General features: G+C 41.3%; 1 protein-coding gene across 11 annotated transcripts in view; it reads left to right on the top strand.

Annotated features, from left to right (window-relative positions):
* GRIP1 (glutamate receptor interacting protein 1) overlaps positions 1 to 18,482 on the top strand; it is a 720,325-nt gene that overhangs the window by 685,091 nt on the left and 16,752 nt on the right. For 8 of the 11 annotated variants that reach the window (XM_031651086.1, XM_031651082.1, XM_031651081.1 and 5 more), the window contains 4 exons: positions 4,088 to 4,244; positions 6,236 to 6,347; positions 6,460 to 6,504; positions 11,625 to 11,858. In XM_031651086.1, coding sequence (XP_031506946.1) covers positions 4,088 to 4,244; positions 6,236 to 6,347; positions 6,460 to 6,504; positions 11,625 to 11,858 — 548 coding nt within the window. The remainder of the gene's footprint in view (positions 1 to 4,087; positions 4,245 to 6,235; positions 6,348 to 6,459; positions 6,505 to 11,624; positions 11,859 to 18,482) is intronic. The other 3 variants (XM_021923298.2, XM_021923295.2, XM_021923297.2) reach the window with 1 other exon arrangement.

Raw genomic sequence — 18,482 nt, 5'->3', positions numbered from 1 at the left:
AACAGTTAGGTAAATCACATTCCTTCTATGGGGAGGAATAAATACACATGGTAAGAGGGCCCAGAATATTCCTGGAATACTTTTCCCTTCTTAGGAGTAGAACAGAGATCCACTGATAGAATCGAGGCCCTGTTTACCCTGACTGCACCTTTAACCGGCTCTCTTCTACTTGGCCAACACTGTCTGTTGTTGTTGTTGTTGTTGTTGTTGTTGTTGTTGTTGTTTTTGAGACAGAGTCTCACTCTGTTGCCCAGGCTGGAGTGCAATGGTGTGCCCTCGGCTCGCTGCAACCTCCGCCTCTTGGGTTCAAGAGATTCTCTTGCCTCAGCCTCCAGAGTAGCTGGGACAACAGGCATGCATCACAACACCCAGCTAATTTTTGTATTTTTAGTAGAGATGGGTTTTCGCCATGTTGGCCAGGCTGGTCTCGAACTCCTGGCCTCAGGTGGACCACTTGCCTCAGGTTCCCAAAATGCTGGGATTACAGGCATGAGCCACCGTGCCCACCATGCACTGTCTTACTCAACAGTTCCAACTAGTAAATGCTGACCTGCTATCTAACTCTAAGCTTATATGTCATTTTTCCTTTGGCACCCTTCATGATCCACCTTCCAATCCCCAAACTGGTCTCTGTCCTTCCATATTAGTGTATTAAGACTAAAAGTATGACACTTTCACATGCTACTAGAACTCACTTTCTATGCTTCTTTCTTCTCCTTCTCCTATACATATACCAAACAATGCAGTTTTTGAGGACAGGAATCAGTTTTATTTCCCTTTGCATTTTAGTTCCTGATATATAGTATCTGATACTTAAGAGACACCCGAATGTTTACTGCATTAATAATGCTGAGACTTATCTCTTTTCCTTGTCTCCCTACCTTAAAGATAAAGAAACCGAGATCTTGAGAGATTGAAGGGCTTAGTATATAGTAACAATGGGCATCTGTGTTCATTAAAACCTCCTTGTGTTCTAGGCACTTTCATAAGGTGTGTTTTCATTCTTCTTCATTCTCTTACCAACCTAGTAAAGTACCTATTGTTATCCCCATTGTACCCTGAGGTTAGTTGGCCAGGCTGTGAAGTGAGGAAGTGGCTGAGCTAGGATTTCAACCTTGGTCTTTTCTGATTAAGTTTTATTTATTTATTTATTTTTGAGACAGGGTATTGCTATGTTGCTCAGGTTGTGAACTCCTGGGCTCAAGGGATCCTCTTATCTCAGCCTCTCAAGTAACTGGTATTACAGGTATGCATAACCATGCCCAGTTACTTTTCTATTTTTGAAATAGGGTCTTGCTTTGTCACCCAGGCTAGAGTGCAGTGGTGCAAACTTGGCTCACTGCAGCCTCAACTACCAGACTTAAGCGATCTTCCTGCCTCAGCGCCGCAAGTAACTGGCATGTGCCACCATGCCTAGCTAATTTTGGAGGTTTGGGTTTTTGTTTGTTTGTTTTCTTTGTAGAGATGGCTGATTGCCCAGGCTGGTCTTGAACTCCTAAGCTCAAGCCATCTGCCTGTCTTGGCCTCCCAGAGTGCTAGACGTGAGCCACCGCACCTGGTCAACTTCTCTTACTTTAATCTCTGGGTCAGCATAGCACGGACTAGGGAAGAGCTGGGATCAGGTTTTCTGACTTTACATTTCACCCAAAGAGATTTGAATCTTATCCCCTTTTCTTTCTCTGCTTTGTTGTAATGCAATAATCATTTAATAGTGCTTATTAAGACAAGGCATCCTTATTAGAGATACATATGCCTTTCAAGATTAGCAGTTTCCTACTGATGGTGGTGCACATCTGCTCAAGCCCATTCTTGCACTCTTGCCTAAGTCTCCAAGAACTACTTATTATACAAACAACAGTTGGAAAGAAAATCAGTCTAATGTTGAAATTTCACCAGGGAACTCAGTGGTCATTCGGGTTAATGCTTGTCAGAAAAGGATACTCCAGGAAGACACCACCAATTAGCATTGGCTCTTTGAAAGGTTGAGGGTTGAAACCAGTTAAAGAAAGTGAGGTACAGGCTTCCCCAAACTCTTCGTATTATAAAAGCTGAGACTTCAGGTATTTGGGGTTGGTTTGGTTGGTTCAGAAGGAGAAAATGGTTAGTCCATCAGAAGGAGCCAGGATGAAATTCACAGCTACTTAGTTCCCCTTCAAGAGAAGACACATCTGTATTTCCTTAAGTCAACACTTTTGACAGAAAACTGCATTCATCACACAAGACTTCTTCCCAGATGGCTAACCATGCTTCTGCAGTTATCTAGGAAAAAGAGAGAGAATGAGATACTGTAAATATTTCCTCTGCTCCAAAGTCTTCTAATCCTTGGTGTCCTAAAATAGAAGGTTCTTAGAGTATTTCCATCATGTGGTGGTAGGCATTGCCCTGGGTTCTTGAGATCAAATCCTTTTGATCAGAGAGTATTATCCTTCAGATACCCTGCTGTCCTTGGGCTTTAAACTAGTAGCAAAAACGGCACTAGAGGCTTCGACAACAGGTGGAGAGAAAGTGAACGGGGAAGAGGAAACAAGGATATCATGGAGATAGAATCATCTTACGCGATCAGACCATTTAACTGTACCTGAAAATGCGGGTCCAGGTCTGTTTGCTGTATTAAATGATTTAAGCACAGTAAGAAACACATATCATATTCCAAGCCAATGCATCCATGTAAATACACATGCACACACATGTCACAACCTGAGGTAGTGGATGAAGGAGTATGTGATGATTACAGCACAACCTATGGAGTCAGACCTACAATCAAGCCCCACTTAAACCCCCAAAATAATTTTGAAGAACTATATACCCCATCACCTACTAAAAGTTGTTGTCTAAATGTTTTTCTCACAAAATGTAAATACTTGCAAAGACTGTAATTTCCAGTTTGTTGTAAAAATGCTTTAAAAATATTTCTATCAAAATCTTGGAACTACAGCTTCAGCTCAAATTTGTGGAAAGTGTCCATTATGTAACCTAATAGCCAAAGCCATTCCTCACTGTCTCACCCATCAGGTTAATCAGATATAACTCCTTGGTGGAAAAAAGTCAGCATTTTGCAATTGAAATAAACAATAAATGCAGCAGGCTCCTTATCCCTGACATCCGTTGCCCTTCTGAATTCTCTGAGGCAGCATGAGGGATGGACGAGAGAGAGGGGTGAAAGCCTTGCCGTGAGTTTGTGCCTGGTTGAAATAAGGCCTTGTTCCCAACAGACCTCTTCACAGGAACAAGGCTTTCCCAAATTATCCCTTGATTTGGCAGCCGGGAGTCTGTATCCCCGGGCCCAGGCACTTTCAAATACTTGAAATGCGGCCAGCACGGTGGCTCACACCTGTAATCACAGCACTCTGGGAGGCCGAGGTGGGTGGATCATCTGAGGTCAGGAGTTCAAGACCATCCTGGCCAACATGGTAAAACCCTGTCTCTACTAAAAATAAAAAAGATTAACTGGGTGTGGTTGTGCACTTCTGTAATCCTAGCTACTTGGGAGGCTGAGGCAGGAGAATTGTTTGAACCCGGGAGGAGGAGGTTGCAGTGAGGCAAGATTGCACCACTGTACTCCATCCTGGACGACAGAGCAAGACTCCATCTCAAAAAAAAAAAAAAAAAAAGATTTGAAATGGATGAGAAATATGTCTTTTGTTTGTAAAGTGGCAGGAGTACAGTTGTGAAAGAGGAAATGAGAAGGGAGAACAAACTGGCAGATCTCAGCTAAGCCAGTTTTGGGAAGAAGTACATCTAGAACTTGAGGATCTGAAGACCAATTCTCCTAAAATTGTGACTTGAACTCCCAAGAAAGTTTGCAAGTAGCCTTGGGTACTTGAAACCACTGTTCTAAGCCGTCAGTGTCCTCATCTGTAAAATGCAAATAATGAGTATCTACCTCCAAAGATGGCTCTAAAGAAAAAAGATGGCTCAAAATGAAGTACTTGGTGAAGTCCTTGGTGCACAATAAGCATACACAATGTGTTCACTATTGTCATTGTCATTGCTGTTATTATTCAACTCCTCTACTGGTTAACAATGTAATTTCTCAATGTATTAAGTAATCCTTGGGCCCAATGCTAACACCTTGTTTATGTTTTAGGCACTAGTTTTCAGGCCTCAGGATACAATTTCAACACCTATGACTGGAGGAGTCCAAAACAGAGAGGCAGCTTGTCCCCAGTCACTAAGCCTCGAAGCCAGACTTACCCAGATGTGGGGCTGAGTAATGAAGACTGGGACCGGTCCACAGCCAGTGGGTAAGGTTTTCAACCAATGCTGCCTCATCCAAGATGACTGCATGGTCATGTGGGCAAGATTTGAACTTCTTTACTTCCAGTGGCACATATTGTTAGTATGGGCTTCTTAAAGCCACCATAATCATCCATGCTGGCCACATGGCAGGATTCTAAAAGCTGCCTGACCAGTGGCAGCCTGAGCACCACACAACAGGGCAAGAGCTGGGTTTCCCCTAACGAAAACAGTAGTAGCACCTGGAGAGAAGCTGCTTCTGTAAACTTTGCACTCCCTTCCTTATGACAAGTAGGTCCCTCTCCTTTATTTATTTATTTATTTATTTATTTTTTTGAGAGAGTCTTACTTTGCTGCCCAGGCTGCAGTGCAATGGCAAGATCTCGGCTCACTGCAACCTCTACCTCCCAGTTCTAGTGATTCCCATGCCTCAGCCTCCTGAGTAACTGGGATTATAGGCGTGTGCCACCACATCTGCCTAATTTTTGTTTTTTAATTTTATCTTGTATTATTTTTATTTTTATTTATTTATTTTTTTTTTTTTGAGATGGAGTATCGCTCTATTGCCTAGGCTGGAGTGCAGTGGCACCATCTCGGCTCACTGCAACCTCCACCTCCTGGGTTCAAGTGATTCTCCTGTCTCAGCCTCCCAAGTAGCTGGGATTACTGGCATGCACCACCACGCCTGGCTAATTTTTGTATTTTTACTAGAGACAGGGTTTCATCATGTTGACCAGGCTGGTCTCGAACTCCTGACCCTCATGATCCGCCTGCCTCAGCCTCCCAAAGTGCTGGGATTACACGTGTGAGCCACCGTTCCCAGCCTATTTTTTATTTTTGAGACAAGGTCTCACTCTGTCACCCAGGCTGGAGTGCAGTGGCATGATCTCAGCTCACTGCAACCTCTACCTCCCAGGGTCAAGCAATTCTCCTGCCTTAGGCCCCCAATTAGCTGGGACTACAGGCGCCTGCCACCACGCCAGATAATTTTTGTGTTTTTAGTTATTTTTAGTAGAGACAGGGTTTCACCATGTTGGCCAGGCTGGTCTCCTGACCTCAAGTGATCTGCCCACCTAGGCCTCCCAAAGTGCTGGGATTATAGGCGTGAGCCACTGCACTGTGCCCCTCTCCTTTCTTTTAAAAGTTAGTTTCACATTAAGTTACATTTTTTTTTTTTAAGATACCTCATGGATCCATCTTTTCAGCAAAGTATATTTTACCATTTTGTTCCTTACCAAAACATTTTAAGGAAATTTATAAAAAGTGATAGCATTTGGTTTACTTATAGTGATCGTTAAATAAGTGGGAAAAACACATGTTTCTCTCTTAGAGAAAATTTTGATTTCTCTTTCCTTGTAGATACAGCAGCTGAAATACATTTCCAGCATTCCATCCCATTCCAATAGGGTCATCATGTGGCTGCAGCCCTTTTAGCAGCAGCCACAAATGGTCTGAAATCTGGTAGTAAGACCATGGACCATACTTTCCATCTTCACAACACTGCATTTCCTAAAGCGTTCCTCTGCTGAAGCTCATATACTTGGAAGGCACAGGTGAAAGAAAGCCTGATCCAAAATGTCTGTCTGTCTTTATTTTGTGTGAGATGTAGGAGAGATATTCTGGATACAAAAAAAAAAAAAAAGCCGGGTGCGGTGGCTCATGCCTGTAATCCTAGCACTTTGGGAGGCTGAGACAGGCGGATCACGAGGTCAGGAGATCAAGACCATCCTGTCTAAAATGGTGAAACCCCATCTCTACTAAAAATACAAAAAAAAAAAAAAAAAAAAAAAAAGCTGGGCGTGGTGGCAGGCACCTGTAGTCCCAGCTACTCGGGAGGCTGAGGCAGGAGAATGGTGTGAACCCGGGGGGTGGAGCTTTCAGTGAGCCGAGATTGCGCCACTGCACTCCAGCCTGGGCTATAGAGCAAGACTCTGTCTCAAAAAAAAAAAAAAAAAATGTCTGGCAAGTTCCTAACCCAGCCTGTGTTTCTTGACAACAGTTTTGCAGGGGCTGCCGATAGTGCAGAGACAGAACAAGAGGAGAACTTCTGGTCTCAAGCGCTGGAAGATTTGGAAACCTGCGGACAGTCAGGAATTCTGAGAGAACTGGAGGTAGCCTCAGTCCTGCTACTTACTTTTATTGTTTCTACATTCATTTTTTTTGGTCCTTTTAAGTTTGCATTTCTCACACCAGTTCATTTAAAAGCTTTAACCCTTTCCACAGGAGAAAGCTGACAGGCGTGTGTCTTTGAGAAACATGACTCTCTTGGTAGCTACCCTTTATGTTTATATTTTTGCTTGTGAAGCTGCCTTCCCTACCCCCTTGCCTTCTGGACAGCAATTTGATTTTATACAATGCAGTCAAAAGTATTTATTTCCCCATCTCCACCCCTCAAGCTTACTGACTTGTGGCTTCTGCCATTGCTCCCTGCTAACCCTGACTGTATCTGTTTCCCACCAAATCGCTAAAAAGCGAGCTAAGTCTCCCAGCAGCGGCGCATCCCATTCTCTTAGTTGCTTTAGAAAGGTTTCTTTGGCATGTTTTCATTTGTACCTGGTATAGAAATTAATTTGATCGCTAAGAGGAACATAAGAGGAAATTTTATTTTACTTTGTTTTGTCCTTAAAGTAGATGACAATGCAGCTGGTGAAAAAGGCCAGTCTATTTGATAAGCAGCAAAAATATTACATAGTACGTTGCTGTTAATTGCAAATCCTGATTCCATCTGTATTAACTTAGTGTGAATTCAAGGAAGAATGAGATGGAATGTAATGGCTGAACTCCTGGTGAGTTCTTTAATCAAAGCCATGAATTCGCTGATGGTACTCACACTTTAGTCTGGGAAGTCCTGGACTGTTTCCTTTTATGTTCTTTTAAATTTTCTGAGCTGTAAAAAATAAAGTGGCAAAAGTCTCATTTTTATTTTGATGTCTTATGAGGTCCCCAAGTCACCATAAGGAATGTGAATGGCATAATGGGGTGAAACTCTTGCGATTCTAAAATGATTACTCATCTTTATATTATTTTGCTTCTCAATTGCATGTGTGGATATTTTATGTGATTCTAATGTCTGTGAATCTGCAAAGAGAATTATGAAGAAAAATATTAGTTTGAACTTGTAAACGTCATGGTATTACCTGGCATGAACTGCAGCTTCAGAGCACAGTTAAAGGTTCTGGACATGGATAATCCTGTAAAATCTAAATGAAGTAAGATGTTAGCAGTGATTCCTTTTTACACAACTTTCAAAAAGAACAGAATGCTTAAGTATTGGCTGGCTTATTTAAACCTGTACCACCTTCTGCATGTAGAATGATGAAGAAAAGTAGCCCAAACTGAATAATGAGCACAATTCACAATTCTTGAACATAGCCCTGCTTTTGAAAGCACGTTTTGGCTCATGCTGCTTTTTCCTTGTGCATTTTGATACTTCCCTTTTGAAGAAAAAAGTTGTTTTTCTAACAGCTTGTTTTACATTAGGCAAAAATAAAATGATGTAAAAAGTAATACAATGAGGTTCTGTTTTCACCCAGAAATTGAGTTATCTGATGAAAACAACATCCATCAGCAAGAGTAGACTTTATGTTGCCACAGCCTATGACTTTGCTGTAACATAGCTCCAGACAGGTGTGGCCCTTGACATTATTAATGCAGAAAGCAAATGAGTTGAATTTATAAGCCAAAGGGAAATTAAATCCTCAACTAGGATGAATGATTGGCAAATTCATAAATTAGTTATATTTAGACTATTATCACAAAGAATATTTATTTATTGGTTTAAATGAACCCCATTCCCTTGATTAGAAATGCTGTTATACAAAAAATATTAGAGCTAGATTCTTGCATATTAAATTTACATCCAGCATTAAAAGTTAAAGCACACTATAATACTAATAAATGTAGAAGGTTAGCTAAGATGAAAGATGATTACAATTGAAATGGAAATGAAAATTAGTTTACTAATCATTTTCCCTATAGCTAGCAATAATTTAGGTTCAACTTTAGCACTGAAAAATGTATAGCTTTAACAAAGGAGAGAAATTTGAATGAGTCTTTGGACAAGTTTTTAACCTCTCTTATCAGATATTTCTTCTATAAAAGATGGAAATTATAATGAGCTAATAATTATGTGGCACTAAACAAGTATTCAACAAAGTATTCAGTAAAAATTAACTATTAGTATTTTTGCCCTTTCTTGATTAATGAACACTGCTTTAACTATTTTGTGTTTAGCATAATATAGGAAGAAGATTTAACTAAATGTCAGATAGAGAACTCTAGGTTGCCTTAGGGATAATATGCAATTATGAATTACGGCAAATGAAAACAGGTAATACATACTCTTGAGACCAAAGCAAATCCTAGGTAATTAAAAATAATTGTTTTTTTAGCTTTTTATTTTAGTTTTTATATTTGTTTTACCTTTTATGTTCCTTCTTAGATGCTACCTAACGTTCATTTTAAACAAAGTAATCAAATTTTGATTACTATACAGACTCACATACTTACTTGGAAATGCGAACCAAAGAATTAGTGATAGTATCTTATTTCTTCCATCAGAACCTTTTCTAAATCAATTTGTAATTTCTTCTATGGCAGCTAAGATTCATCAAAGCAAAACTGTGGTCTCCCAGATGTAGTGATTAAGTGTTTTACTTCCCACACATGTCCTGTCATTCTCATGAAAAATGAATATTTAAAAACAGATGTTAACAAAGCAAACAACTAGTCTAAGTAGGTAAAAATAATAAATGGAGGGTCAGCATGGCAAGAAAATAACCACTGAGCACTGTCAGATACACTAGATTAAACACAGAAATGGGGCGGGCACGGTGCCTCAGGCCGGTAATCCCAGCACTTTGGGAGGTTGAGGCAGGCGGATCACCTGAGGTCAGGAGTTTGAGATCAGCCTGGCCAATGTGGAGAAACCTCATATCTACTAAAAATACAAAAATTAGCCAGGCTTGGTGACAGGTACATGTGATCCCAGCTACTTGGGAGGCTGAGGCAAGAGAATTGCTTGAACCCGGGAGGCAGAGGTTGCAGTGAGCTGGGATCGCACCACTGAACTTCAGCCTGGCGACAGAGTGAGACTCTGTTTAAAAATAAATAAATAATAAAATAAAATAAAATATACATGAGTAAGTGCCATAAAATAAAGAATATCCCATGACACCAATGAAGCCAGTAAAGAAAGGTTTCAATCAACTTAAAAAGGGTATTTGTCTGAAATAAACAGTTATATAAACAACCCACACTTGTTTTTAAATGCTAGGCATCTTTCTACTTACTAAAAAGGAAGTTTTATATGGTTCAACCTAACATTTCACCGAGAAGCACCGAACAGTCAAGCACGAGAGTTCTGGAGTCAGAATGCTAGAGCTCCATGCCCTGGCTCTTGGGCAAGTTGCTTAACTTGTCCATGCATCTCTTTCCTTTACTGAAATGAGGATGTATGGTAATTTTAATATCTATTGTGTAGGGTTACTTATGTATTACATGATATTCTACATACAATCTGTATGGGACTTAGCACATGTTAATGTTCAGTGATCAGCAAGTGTTTTTACAGTTATAATTTTCTTTTTCAAAATTATCAGTGTGATAACTGATCTAGCCAAGATGTGAATGGTCTACTTGTTTCATTTCTTTTTCAACAAAGTTGTTAGATATATGCACATGTGTGCCAACACTTGGCTGTTGTTCAAAGATCTTGTTAATAGTGTGTGTATAGCTGAACACCAGGTGAATTTGAGAATCATGAAATCTTAGAGACGTGACAGATGAAAACTCGACTCACTTTGCAGTATTCCCTTATGATCAATAGTTTTATAAAGTGCCCTCAGCTCATTTACTACCAATGTGAACTTGGGTGAGTCAGCCTCTTTGTGCCTCAGTTGCTTACCTATAAGTTGGGAGGAATGGCCAGGTGTGGTGACTCATACCTGTAATCCCAGCACTTTGGGAGGCTAAGTTGGGTAGGTCACTTGAGATCAGCAGTTCCAGACCAGCCTGGCCAACATGGTGAAATCCATCTCTACTAAAAATACAAAAATTAGCCGAGCATGGTGGTCCTTGCCTGTAGTACCAGCTACTTGGGAGGCTGTGGCACAAGAATTGCTTGAACAAAGAAGGCAGAGGCTACAGTGAGCCAGGATCACACCACTGCACCCCAGCCTGGGTGACAGAGTGAGAGTCTGTCTCAAAAAAGAAAATAAATAAATAAATAAATTGAGAGAAGTAATAGTACCTACCCCATAGAGTTGTTGTGAGGCTTAAATGAGTGACTACATTCAAAAGACTCAACAAGTTAAGCATCTGTTACTTTTAGCATCTGTATCAACATAAACAACTAAATCACGTGGCAAATGAAACTTGTTTTCTGTCCCCATGGTTTCAGGCAGATTTATCAATGCTAGTTTACCTTTATACCATTACACCCAGGAGTACAGAGCTGGCTACGGGCATGTTTTCAGAATTTTAGCATTCTCCAACCATGAGAAATGAATATCCACTACTTGATAATGGTTTCAAATCCTTTTTTTTTTCCCCCCCAGTTCTGAGCCTTGTTCATCTTTGGTATCTAATCTTGTCATTGCTTGTGAAGTATTCAGGGAAGAACATATTTGAAACCAAACAAAATTCCCAATTCACTGGTAACATCCAATTCAAGTCCTACTGCTTGTGAGCAAAAAGTTGAATATAAGAACATAATAAATGATAATAAATGAAAAGATTCTCTGAGGATCTTATACAAAGGGTATTTCTAAGAAACATTTAATCTGTACCAAATAATATGGAGACTTAGCTGGTCTACAAACTTTGGGGACAGGCCACTTGGCCACAGGAAAGACAATATTCAGTGCTAGACAGAAGCCTGGGAAGAACCCCTTGCCTTTGTATCAGTCATCCCATTCCAACCCATTGTTAGCTGCCGTTGGAGATAGAGGCAGTATTGCAAGTACAGGCAGCCTAGTGTCCATGGAGAAGTTCTTGGTTCATTTCTGTAAGATATATTCAAGGTGGCCTCATGAATCCCATCTGTTAGAACCCACTCAGTGGAAAGTTAATGCTTAAAATGTAGTTTACAGTAAGCAAATGTTAGAGCATTTCAATTTGCCTCAAAACTGCCAGGGGTGGTATTTGATTAAATAAACTCAACGGCTTAAGTACTTAAATTGGATTTGAGACGTGCATTATAAATGTCACTTGCAAAGCATTTTCCAGACTTTCATAGTTCCATTAGTACATCCATTCTCCAGCCTTTGGTTTTGCCCTGAAGAGACTGTATTTTTACCTCGCAGAAGGATAAATGTGCTTACTGTTGGGCACCAAACCCTTTCCTTAGTCCATGGCTTAACTGTTTCTAAAAATTGTCAATGCCACAGGCAACAATCATGTCGGGGAGCACGATGAGTTTGAATCATGAGGCTCCAACACCTCGCAGTCAGCTGGGGCGACAGGCCAGCTTCCAGGAGCGCAGCAGCTCGCGGCCGCACTACAGCCAAACAACTCGGAGCAACACCCTGCCTTCAGATGTGGGTAGGAAGTCAGTAACCCTGAGAAAAATGAAACAAGAAATAAAGGAGATCATGTCTCCAACTCCTGTGGAGCTGCACAAGGTCAGTAAGCTTTCTCTTCTTTCCCTTAGGGTCAAATTTGGCAGCCATTCTGCATAGCATGTATGCCCGGATATAAGCATGGCAATGGTATCCTCCTGTCGGCTCAGCCAAGCAAAGAAGCTTAAAGACAGATATTCAGAGACTTTGTTCTCAAAATACAATCCCTGGGAGGTTATCCTGAAAAGCAGGGAAAATTGGCTTTCAAAAAATGTATTTATCAAAAATGTATTTATGATGTCTGGGTGTGGTGGCACACACCTATAATCCCAGCACTTTGGGAGGCCGAGGCAGGCGGATCACTTGAAGTCAGGAGTTCAACACCAGCTTAGCCAACATGGTGAAACCCCGTCTCTACTAAAAATACAAAAATTAGCCAGGCGTGATGGCAGGCACCTGTAATCCCAGCTACTTGGAAGGCTGAGGCAGGAGAATCACTTGAACCCGGGAGGCGGAGGTTGCAGGGAGCCAAGATTGTGCCACTGCACTGCAGCCTCGGTGACAGAGCAACACTCTGTTCCCCCCCCCGCCCCAAAAAAAATTATTTATGGCCAGAATCTTCTTACAAAAATTTGAGGCTCCCGTGTCACACGGAGCTTGCATAATTAGTCTATTGTTCCAGTCTCATTGGAAGGGGAGAGAATTTTCTAAATGTCATACACTCATAGCTTCACAGAAAAGGGGGTTCAGGTTCAATGTAAGGAGGTTTAATCTTTCATTACAGACTTACAGTAGACAGTTATATTGTTCAGGAGACATGGAGTTCTCTCCAAGATGTGTTAGATGGTCTTGGGCCAGGATAAGGCAAGCCCTAGTTATGTTCTGTCTCTGACTGTGATAGTTGCCTCACTTTGCTACATGGAAGAAAACCCACTCTTGCACACAAAGTTGAATTCAAGATTTGCTGGCAAGGTTAACCAAGGCATATGTAAGTAACAGTGTTTGTGGAACCCTGGGCCAAGGAGAGCAGTGGAGATCTAGTGTTCTTTTCTAGAGTGAGTGCTTTATTTTTTGTTAATATATAAGGATGTATAAAATGGTAACAATCTCATGCCATCTTTCTTGAGAACCAAGACATATTTTGTGGTTAATAATCTATTAGCTAGATATTCGTTATCTTATCCAGAAGAGCAAATAAATGTCAGATTCAGAGGAGGCAATAGGCTAGCTACTTGCTTTTTTCCTCTAAAGACCTCAATTTCCCTAGCCACCTTATTAAACCTAGCTATTTGTTTTGCAATTGACAAGGATATTGTGAGAGAAAGGATAGTATGGGAAGTTGGGTTCTGAACTTTGTGTTCCAATCCTGGGTTCATTCTTTCACCACTCACTCCTCCATTCATTTAATACCCATCCTGTGCATTCATTCACTCAAAGAATGTATTACAAATCCCCAGGGAGTACAGAGTCTAGTGAGGAGACTGCCTGGGAAACAGAGGGATGATAATGGCATCAGTCCAATGACAGAGGCAAGCCTGGGCAGCCTTGAGGGTGGGCCCTAACCCACTATCAATGGACAGAAAAGACTTCCTAGAAGTAGGTGTTGACTATGCAGAGGAAGGTAAAGGACGGGTGGGCATTCCAAGTACAGAGAAAAGCAGGTGCAAAGGGGTGTCAAAGATTGTGGTGCATTGAGAGAGGGGATGCAAATAGTCTAACACGACCAGAACCTAGAATTGGAAGCTTGTGTGTTAGGAGGAATTACAGACTAAGAGAAAAAACAAAGACATTTCTGACATGTTAGGATGATGACCCAGGTTTAGGCCTCAGCCACAAGTTAGCTTGTTTATCCAGTTACCCTAAATTGATGTGTCTGATTGGTAAGTTACATATCCTAATATACTAATTGACATATACCATTAGGCTGTAAGAAGTCCAATGGTGATTAAATTGCAGAAGCCACATATTCAGTCCTAAGTCTGCTGTACCAAGAAGAGGGCTGGTACCTGCGGGTTCCCTCAGGTACCTGTGAACACTGCCTTCCCCTCTTCTGTACAGTTCTGTTCCCCAGAGAAACAGGAGCCTGCTTGATAACCCACCTTCCTTCACCCCAAAGAGAATCCATATCAACATGTACTGAGTGCCTAGCAAGTGCTATATACTTCACATTTTCAGTCCTCACTTATACAGGATAGACAAATAGCAAGTATAAAATAGAGTCATTTTTTTCCTTTGGAGTGAAACATTCACCTCCAAGGAAGAAGATAATTGATAGCCCAGGAATACAAAAGACCTGTTTTCTCATCCCTCCTTCACTGAAAGCATTTAGCAAAGATAATGACAATGAATTGGATGTGCAAGTGTTGTTATAGCCGAGGTTTAAAATGGCTCTGCTAAAAAATATATAAAAAATAAAAAAAAGTATCCACTTACTGGCATAATGAGTGGCTGTGGATGGACTGGTTGGAACATTTGTGTGGCAGTGTGTGAACTGTGAGACCCTGAGATCACAGACACGCATGAGCCAAATTGACCTTATAAGTAGGATGCTTTTTTCCTTCACTTCTGTCATTTTCTCTAAATGGTGACAATGTGTACATATCCCATGAAGCTTCACTTTTTTTTCTGAATTGATCCCCAACAAAATAAGACTCTAAAAAATAAGTGGTGTCCCAGACACTGCAAGCCCCCTAAAATGACCTAGTTAAGTGAAGATGTAGCTGAGATGCCTGTGGCCAGATACTATGGAATTATTGGAGTGATTTATGCTCACATCTTGGGTTTCTATTCTTTTTTAAGGACTTCACTTACTCTGATAGGCCATCCAGGATGTTTGTTAGTAGGCACACCCTCCAATTTTGAAGGGCTGGAGCGGAGATATGGTCATTACAAAAGCTACTTAGAGCAAAGAGTGGTGATTGCATGTGTGTTGAATGTGGGTGTCTTTTGAACACCGAAAGACTACCTGATGTCATGAAAAGGCACAGTGACTTGTTAAAGGAATGGAGCTCTCTTCCCCTGGGGTACTGCTAGCCTATATTAAACCTTTGTGAACATTAGGAAAAGGTACTCTTTTGTGGTGGTGGCATGGAGAAGGGAGCTAGGGAATGAGAAAAACAGCTTCCTCAAATGGAAGGTAACCCAAGCCACAGTGCACAGCTGGTTTTCAGTCCCCTGAGCCTCCTTGGTACTCTTTTCCAAATGGACCTAGTGGAGGAATTCCCAAGGGGCTGGAAAGACCAGAGTGGAGAAGCTGGGAGAGATGAATAGCACACAGGGCTAAACATGCTTGGCATTATTTTCCTGGTCCTGTCTTTCTGGTGGCTCTTTCTCACATGGTTAGGCTGTATGCAGGAGAACAAGTGGTGAGCCTGTTCATATCTAGACCAGCACCTGTGAAACCTTATTATTTTCACTATAAGTTGGATCAAGATAATATGAATGAATGGAAAAGGATCTGTGCCATTGCTGGGAGGAAAAATAGCTAAAAACACTCCAGCTCCTGCAGGTGGGTTACTAACATCATCTCCATATGGAAAGAATAATGCATTGGCTCACCTTCCAGCTTCTGAGGTCTCAACCTACTCTCCAGAGTTTGCCCCTCTTTTTCTACCCTTTCCTTCCTGCCACTTCTCTTCCTCCAGACCTTTGGAAGATCCCCAGGTCGGAATCTAAATGGTTTTCACTCACTTCTCATCATCTGCTACATCTGAGGCTCCACTGGGGTCTTGGCAAGCCTTCCTTCAAGTTGTCCATATTCATTCCTGAAGCCGAAAAGCCAGTTGTCATGCCTGACACTGGAGAACAAAGAAACAGTCTTATGTCCTCTTTGTAGACATGGGAGGGAAGTGGAGCTGGAGTGATTTGGAACTCAGTGTGGGGATAGAGAAAACGATAAATGGGTCACAGGGAAGTGATCTTCATGTCCTTTTAGGCCACTGTTTCTCCAACTTTCTCAGCTGGGATGCACAGTCTGAAATATATTGTACCTCACAATTCACTGCACATGTATACCCACACTCATATATGTGAATGAATCTAAAAATTGCACAGTATACACTGACATTTTTCTGTTTTTTCTTCTGTTTCTTTTCAAATGCTAATCTCACTAAGCTGACTTCAAGACTTATTAGTAGGTCTCAACCAATAGTCTGAGGATTAAAGCCTTAGACAGTAGTTCGGAGTGTGAACCCCTGATGACCTTTTCCATGGGATGCTTGTTAAAATAAGGGTTCCTAAGCCCAGCACAGACTTAACGCATCAGCATTTTCAGGGAGTGTGGGCCAAGAATCTACATTTTAGCAACGTTTTCAGTGGATTCTTTTGCAGAACAGAAATTGAGAATCACTCCCTTAGATTTTGCTAACTGGAGGTGATAACTGTTTCAGTGAAATCACAGGCAACAGCTGGGTGGCAGGGTACAAAGGAAATGAGGCTGCATCTAAGGCCCTGGAGCTTCTGCATTTTATCTTTCAAATGAATTCTGGTTTGTAGTGCAGCTTACCACAGATTCTCTCTCTTCGCAGGTAAGGGGCCTGTGATCTCAGCTACTGTTCATTGATAACCTTTCTTTCCCTTCTGAAGCTTAAATATTCTTTGGTGTCCACTTAATCTGTTTCTGAAATGAGTTCTAGCCTCACTTCTTTGCACACCTTAAGACAGAACGATTTTTTGTAGATGGCAAGTTCTCCACGTTCAGAGCATTTGGACTTTTATAAAATTCATATTGAGGCTGGGCACAGTGGCTCACACCTATAATCCCCATACTTTGGAAGGTCAATGCAAGAGGATCGCTGGAGCCCACAAGTTAGAGACCAGCCTGGGCAACGTAGCAAGACCCTATGTCTACAAAAAATGAAAAAATTAGCCGGGCATGGTGGCTTGCACCTGTAGTCTAAACTACTCGAGACGCTGAGGCGAGAGAATCACTTGAGCCTGGAAGGTCGAGGCTTCATTGAGCTGTGATTGAGCCAGTGCACTCAAGCCTGGGTAACAGAGCAAGACTCCCTATCATATTGACATTTCCTTTTGCTTTGCCATTCATGCTTTTCAATAAAATTATACTTCTTAATTGTATGCAGCCATTTTAATCTTTTTATAGAAACGCTTTTTAAAAATGTTGCAGCATCTGCTTTTATTTGTGGCTGCTGGTGGCATGACACTTGGACATTTCAGTCATTCACAAGTAACCTCTTTATTTTTGACAGCTGCTTTTGCTACCATCACCTTTTCCCCCCTCCAAGTCCAGTTTGCATTTTGATCATTTTTGAGTTTTCTGGGAGGGGAGCTTTGCTGTGCTTGATATGATAAAGTTGTTTTGCTCCTTAGAAGGAGTGTCATTTCCAATGTGTATAATACCAGCTTCTTTTGCAATATCTCTCTGAGTCAGGAATAGGCTCAGCCCTTGGAGGAAATATGAGATGGAAATATGTATCTTATTCTTGCACATGCTTCTTCATAAAATATCTGGAGTCAGCTCTCAAAATCAAAGGAATTCTCATGCCAGGCTTCAACTTTCTCCAAATAGCTAGTGTAGAATTGTGTACTGTGGAAATCACTAGAAGCTAAAAGCAACACACTGAATATATGAACCTTTTTTTTTTTTTTTTTTGTCTACCACACTTTGCTAGATCTGCTTCTCTTTCTTCAGGCAAGGAATGATAAATTAGAGAGAACATAGGCTTCCTAGTCAGGCAGACCTCGCTTGCCATGCATTAGCCATGCCACTTCCATGAGCCACAGTTTCCTCACTTACCAAAGAGGGAGCAGGGTCACTTGTTATCAGAAGAGGCAGACTTCACAATATAGCATTCTTTTCTGGCCAAGTCACCATCATTCCATCTTGCTTCAACCTTACAGGGTCAGAAACTCAGACGATGAGACTTCTTCAGCATCCCAGACTTCAACAAGATCTAGATGACTGCCATAAAGCCATCCTAGACATTCTGTATACTCATTCTGTATACCAGAATGAGAAGTGGATATGTGTCTAGTAACCAGTCACTTATCAGTTTGACCAGCAAATTCTCTCCCTGTAGAACCAGGGACAGCAAACAGAACATTATCAGGGGAACACAGAACTGTGGGACAAGGATTGGAGTTGGGCTTGTATGCTTTAAATAAATAATGGCATCCAGCCCTGACCTTCCTCAAAATGTATCATTTCCATTAGCTTCCCTTCTCTATGATTCTGTTAAGACACACATTTTAAATGTATAAAATGTAATCTTTTTTGGGAGGAAGGTGAGGGATGGAGTCTGGCTCTGTTGCCCAGGCTGGAGTGCAGTGGCACAATCTCGGCTCACTGCAACCTCTGCCTCCCAGGTTCAAGCAATTCTCCTGCCTCAGCCTCCTGAGTAGCTGGGATTACAGGTAGGCACCACCACGCCCAGCTAATTTTTTGTATTTTTAGTAGAGACGGGGTTTCATCATGTTGGCCAGACTGGCCTCGAACTCCCAACCTCAGATGATCTGCCTGCCTTGGCCTCCCAAAGTGCTGGGATTACAGGCATGAGCCACCATACCCTCCCAAAAACCATAATCATTGAAGTTTTATTTTATTTTACATAGATACATAATAATTATATACATTTATGGAGTACAAAGGGATATCTTGATACATGTATACACTGTAGAATCTATACATGAGTTATTGGCATATTCGTGACCTCTGGAAGTCAGACAAAA

This window comes from Papio anubis, chromosome 9 (genome assembly GCF_008728515.1).
Source record: "Papio anubis isolate 15944 chromosome 9, Panubis1.0, whole genome shotgun sequence".
In the NCBI taxonomy this organism is placed as follows: domain Eukaryota; kingdom Metazoa; phylum Chordata; class Mammalia; order Primates; family Cercopithecidae; genus Papio; species Papio anubis.
This window is presented reverse-complemented; position numbering and strand designations above follow the sequence as displayed.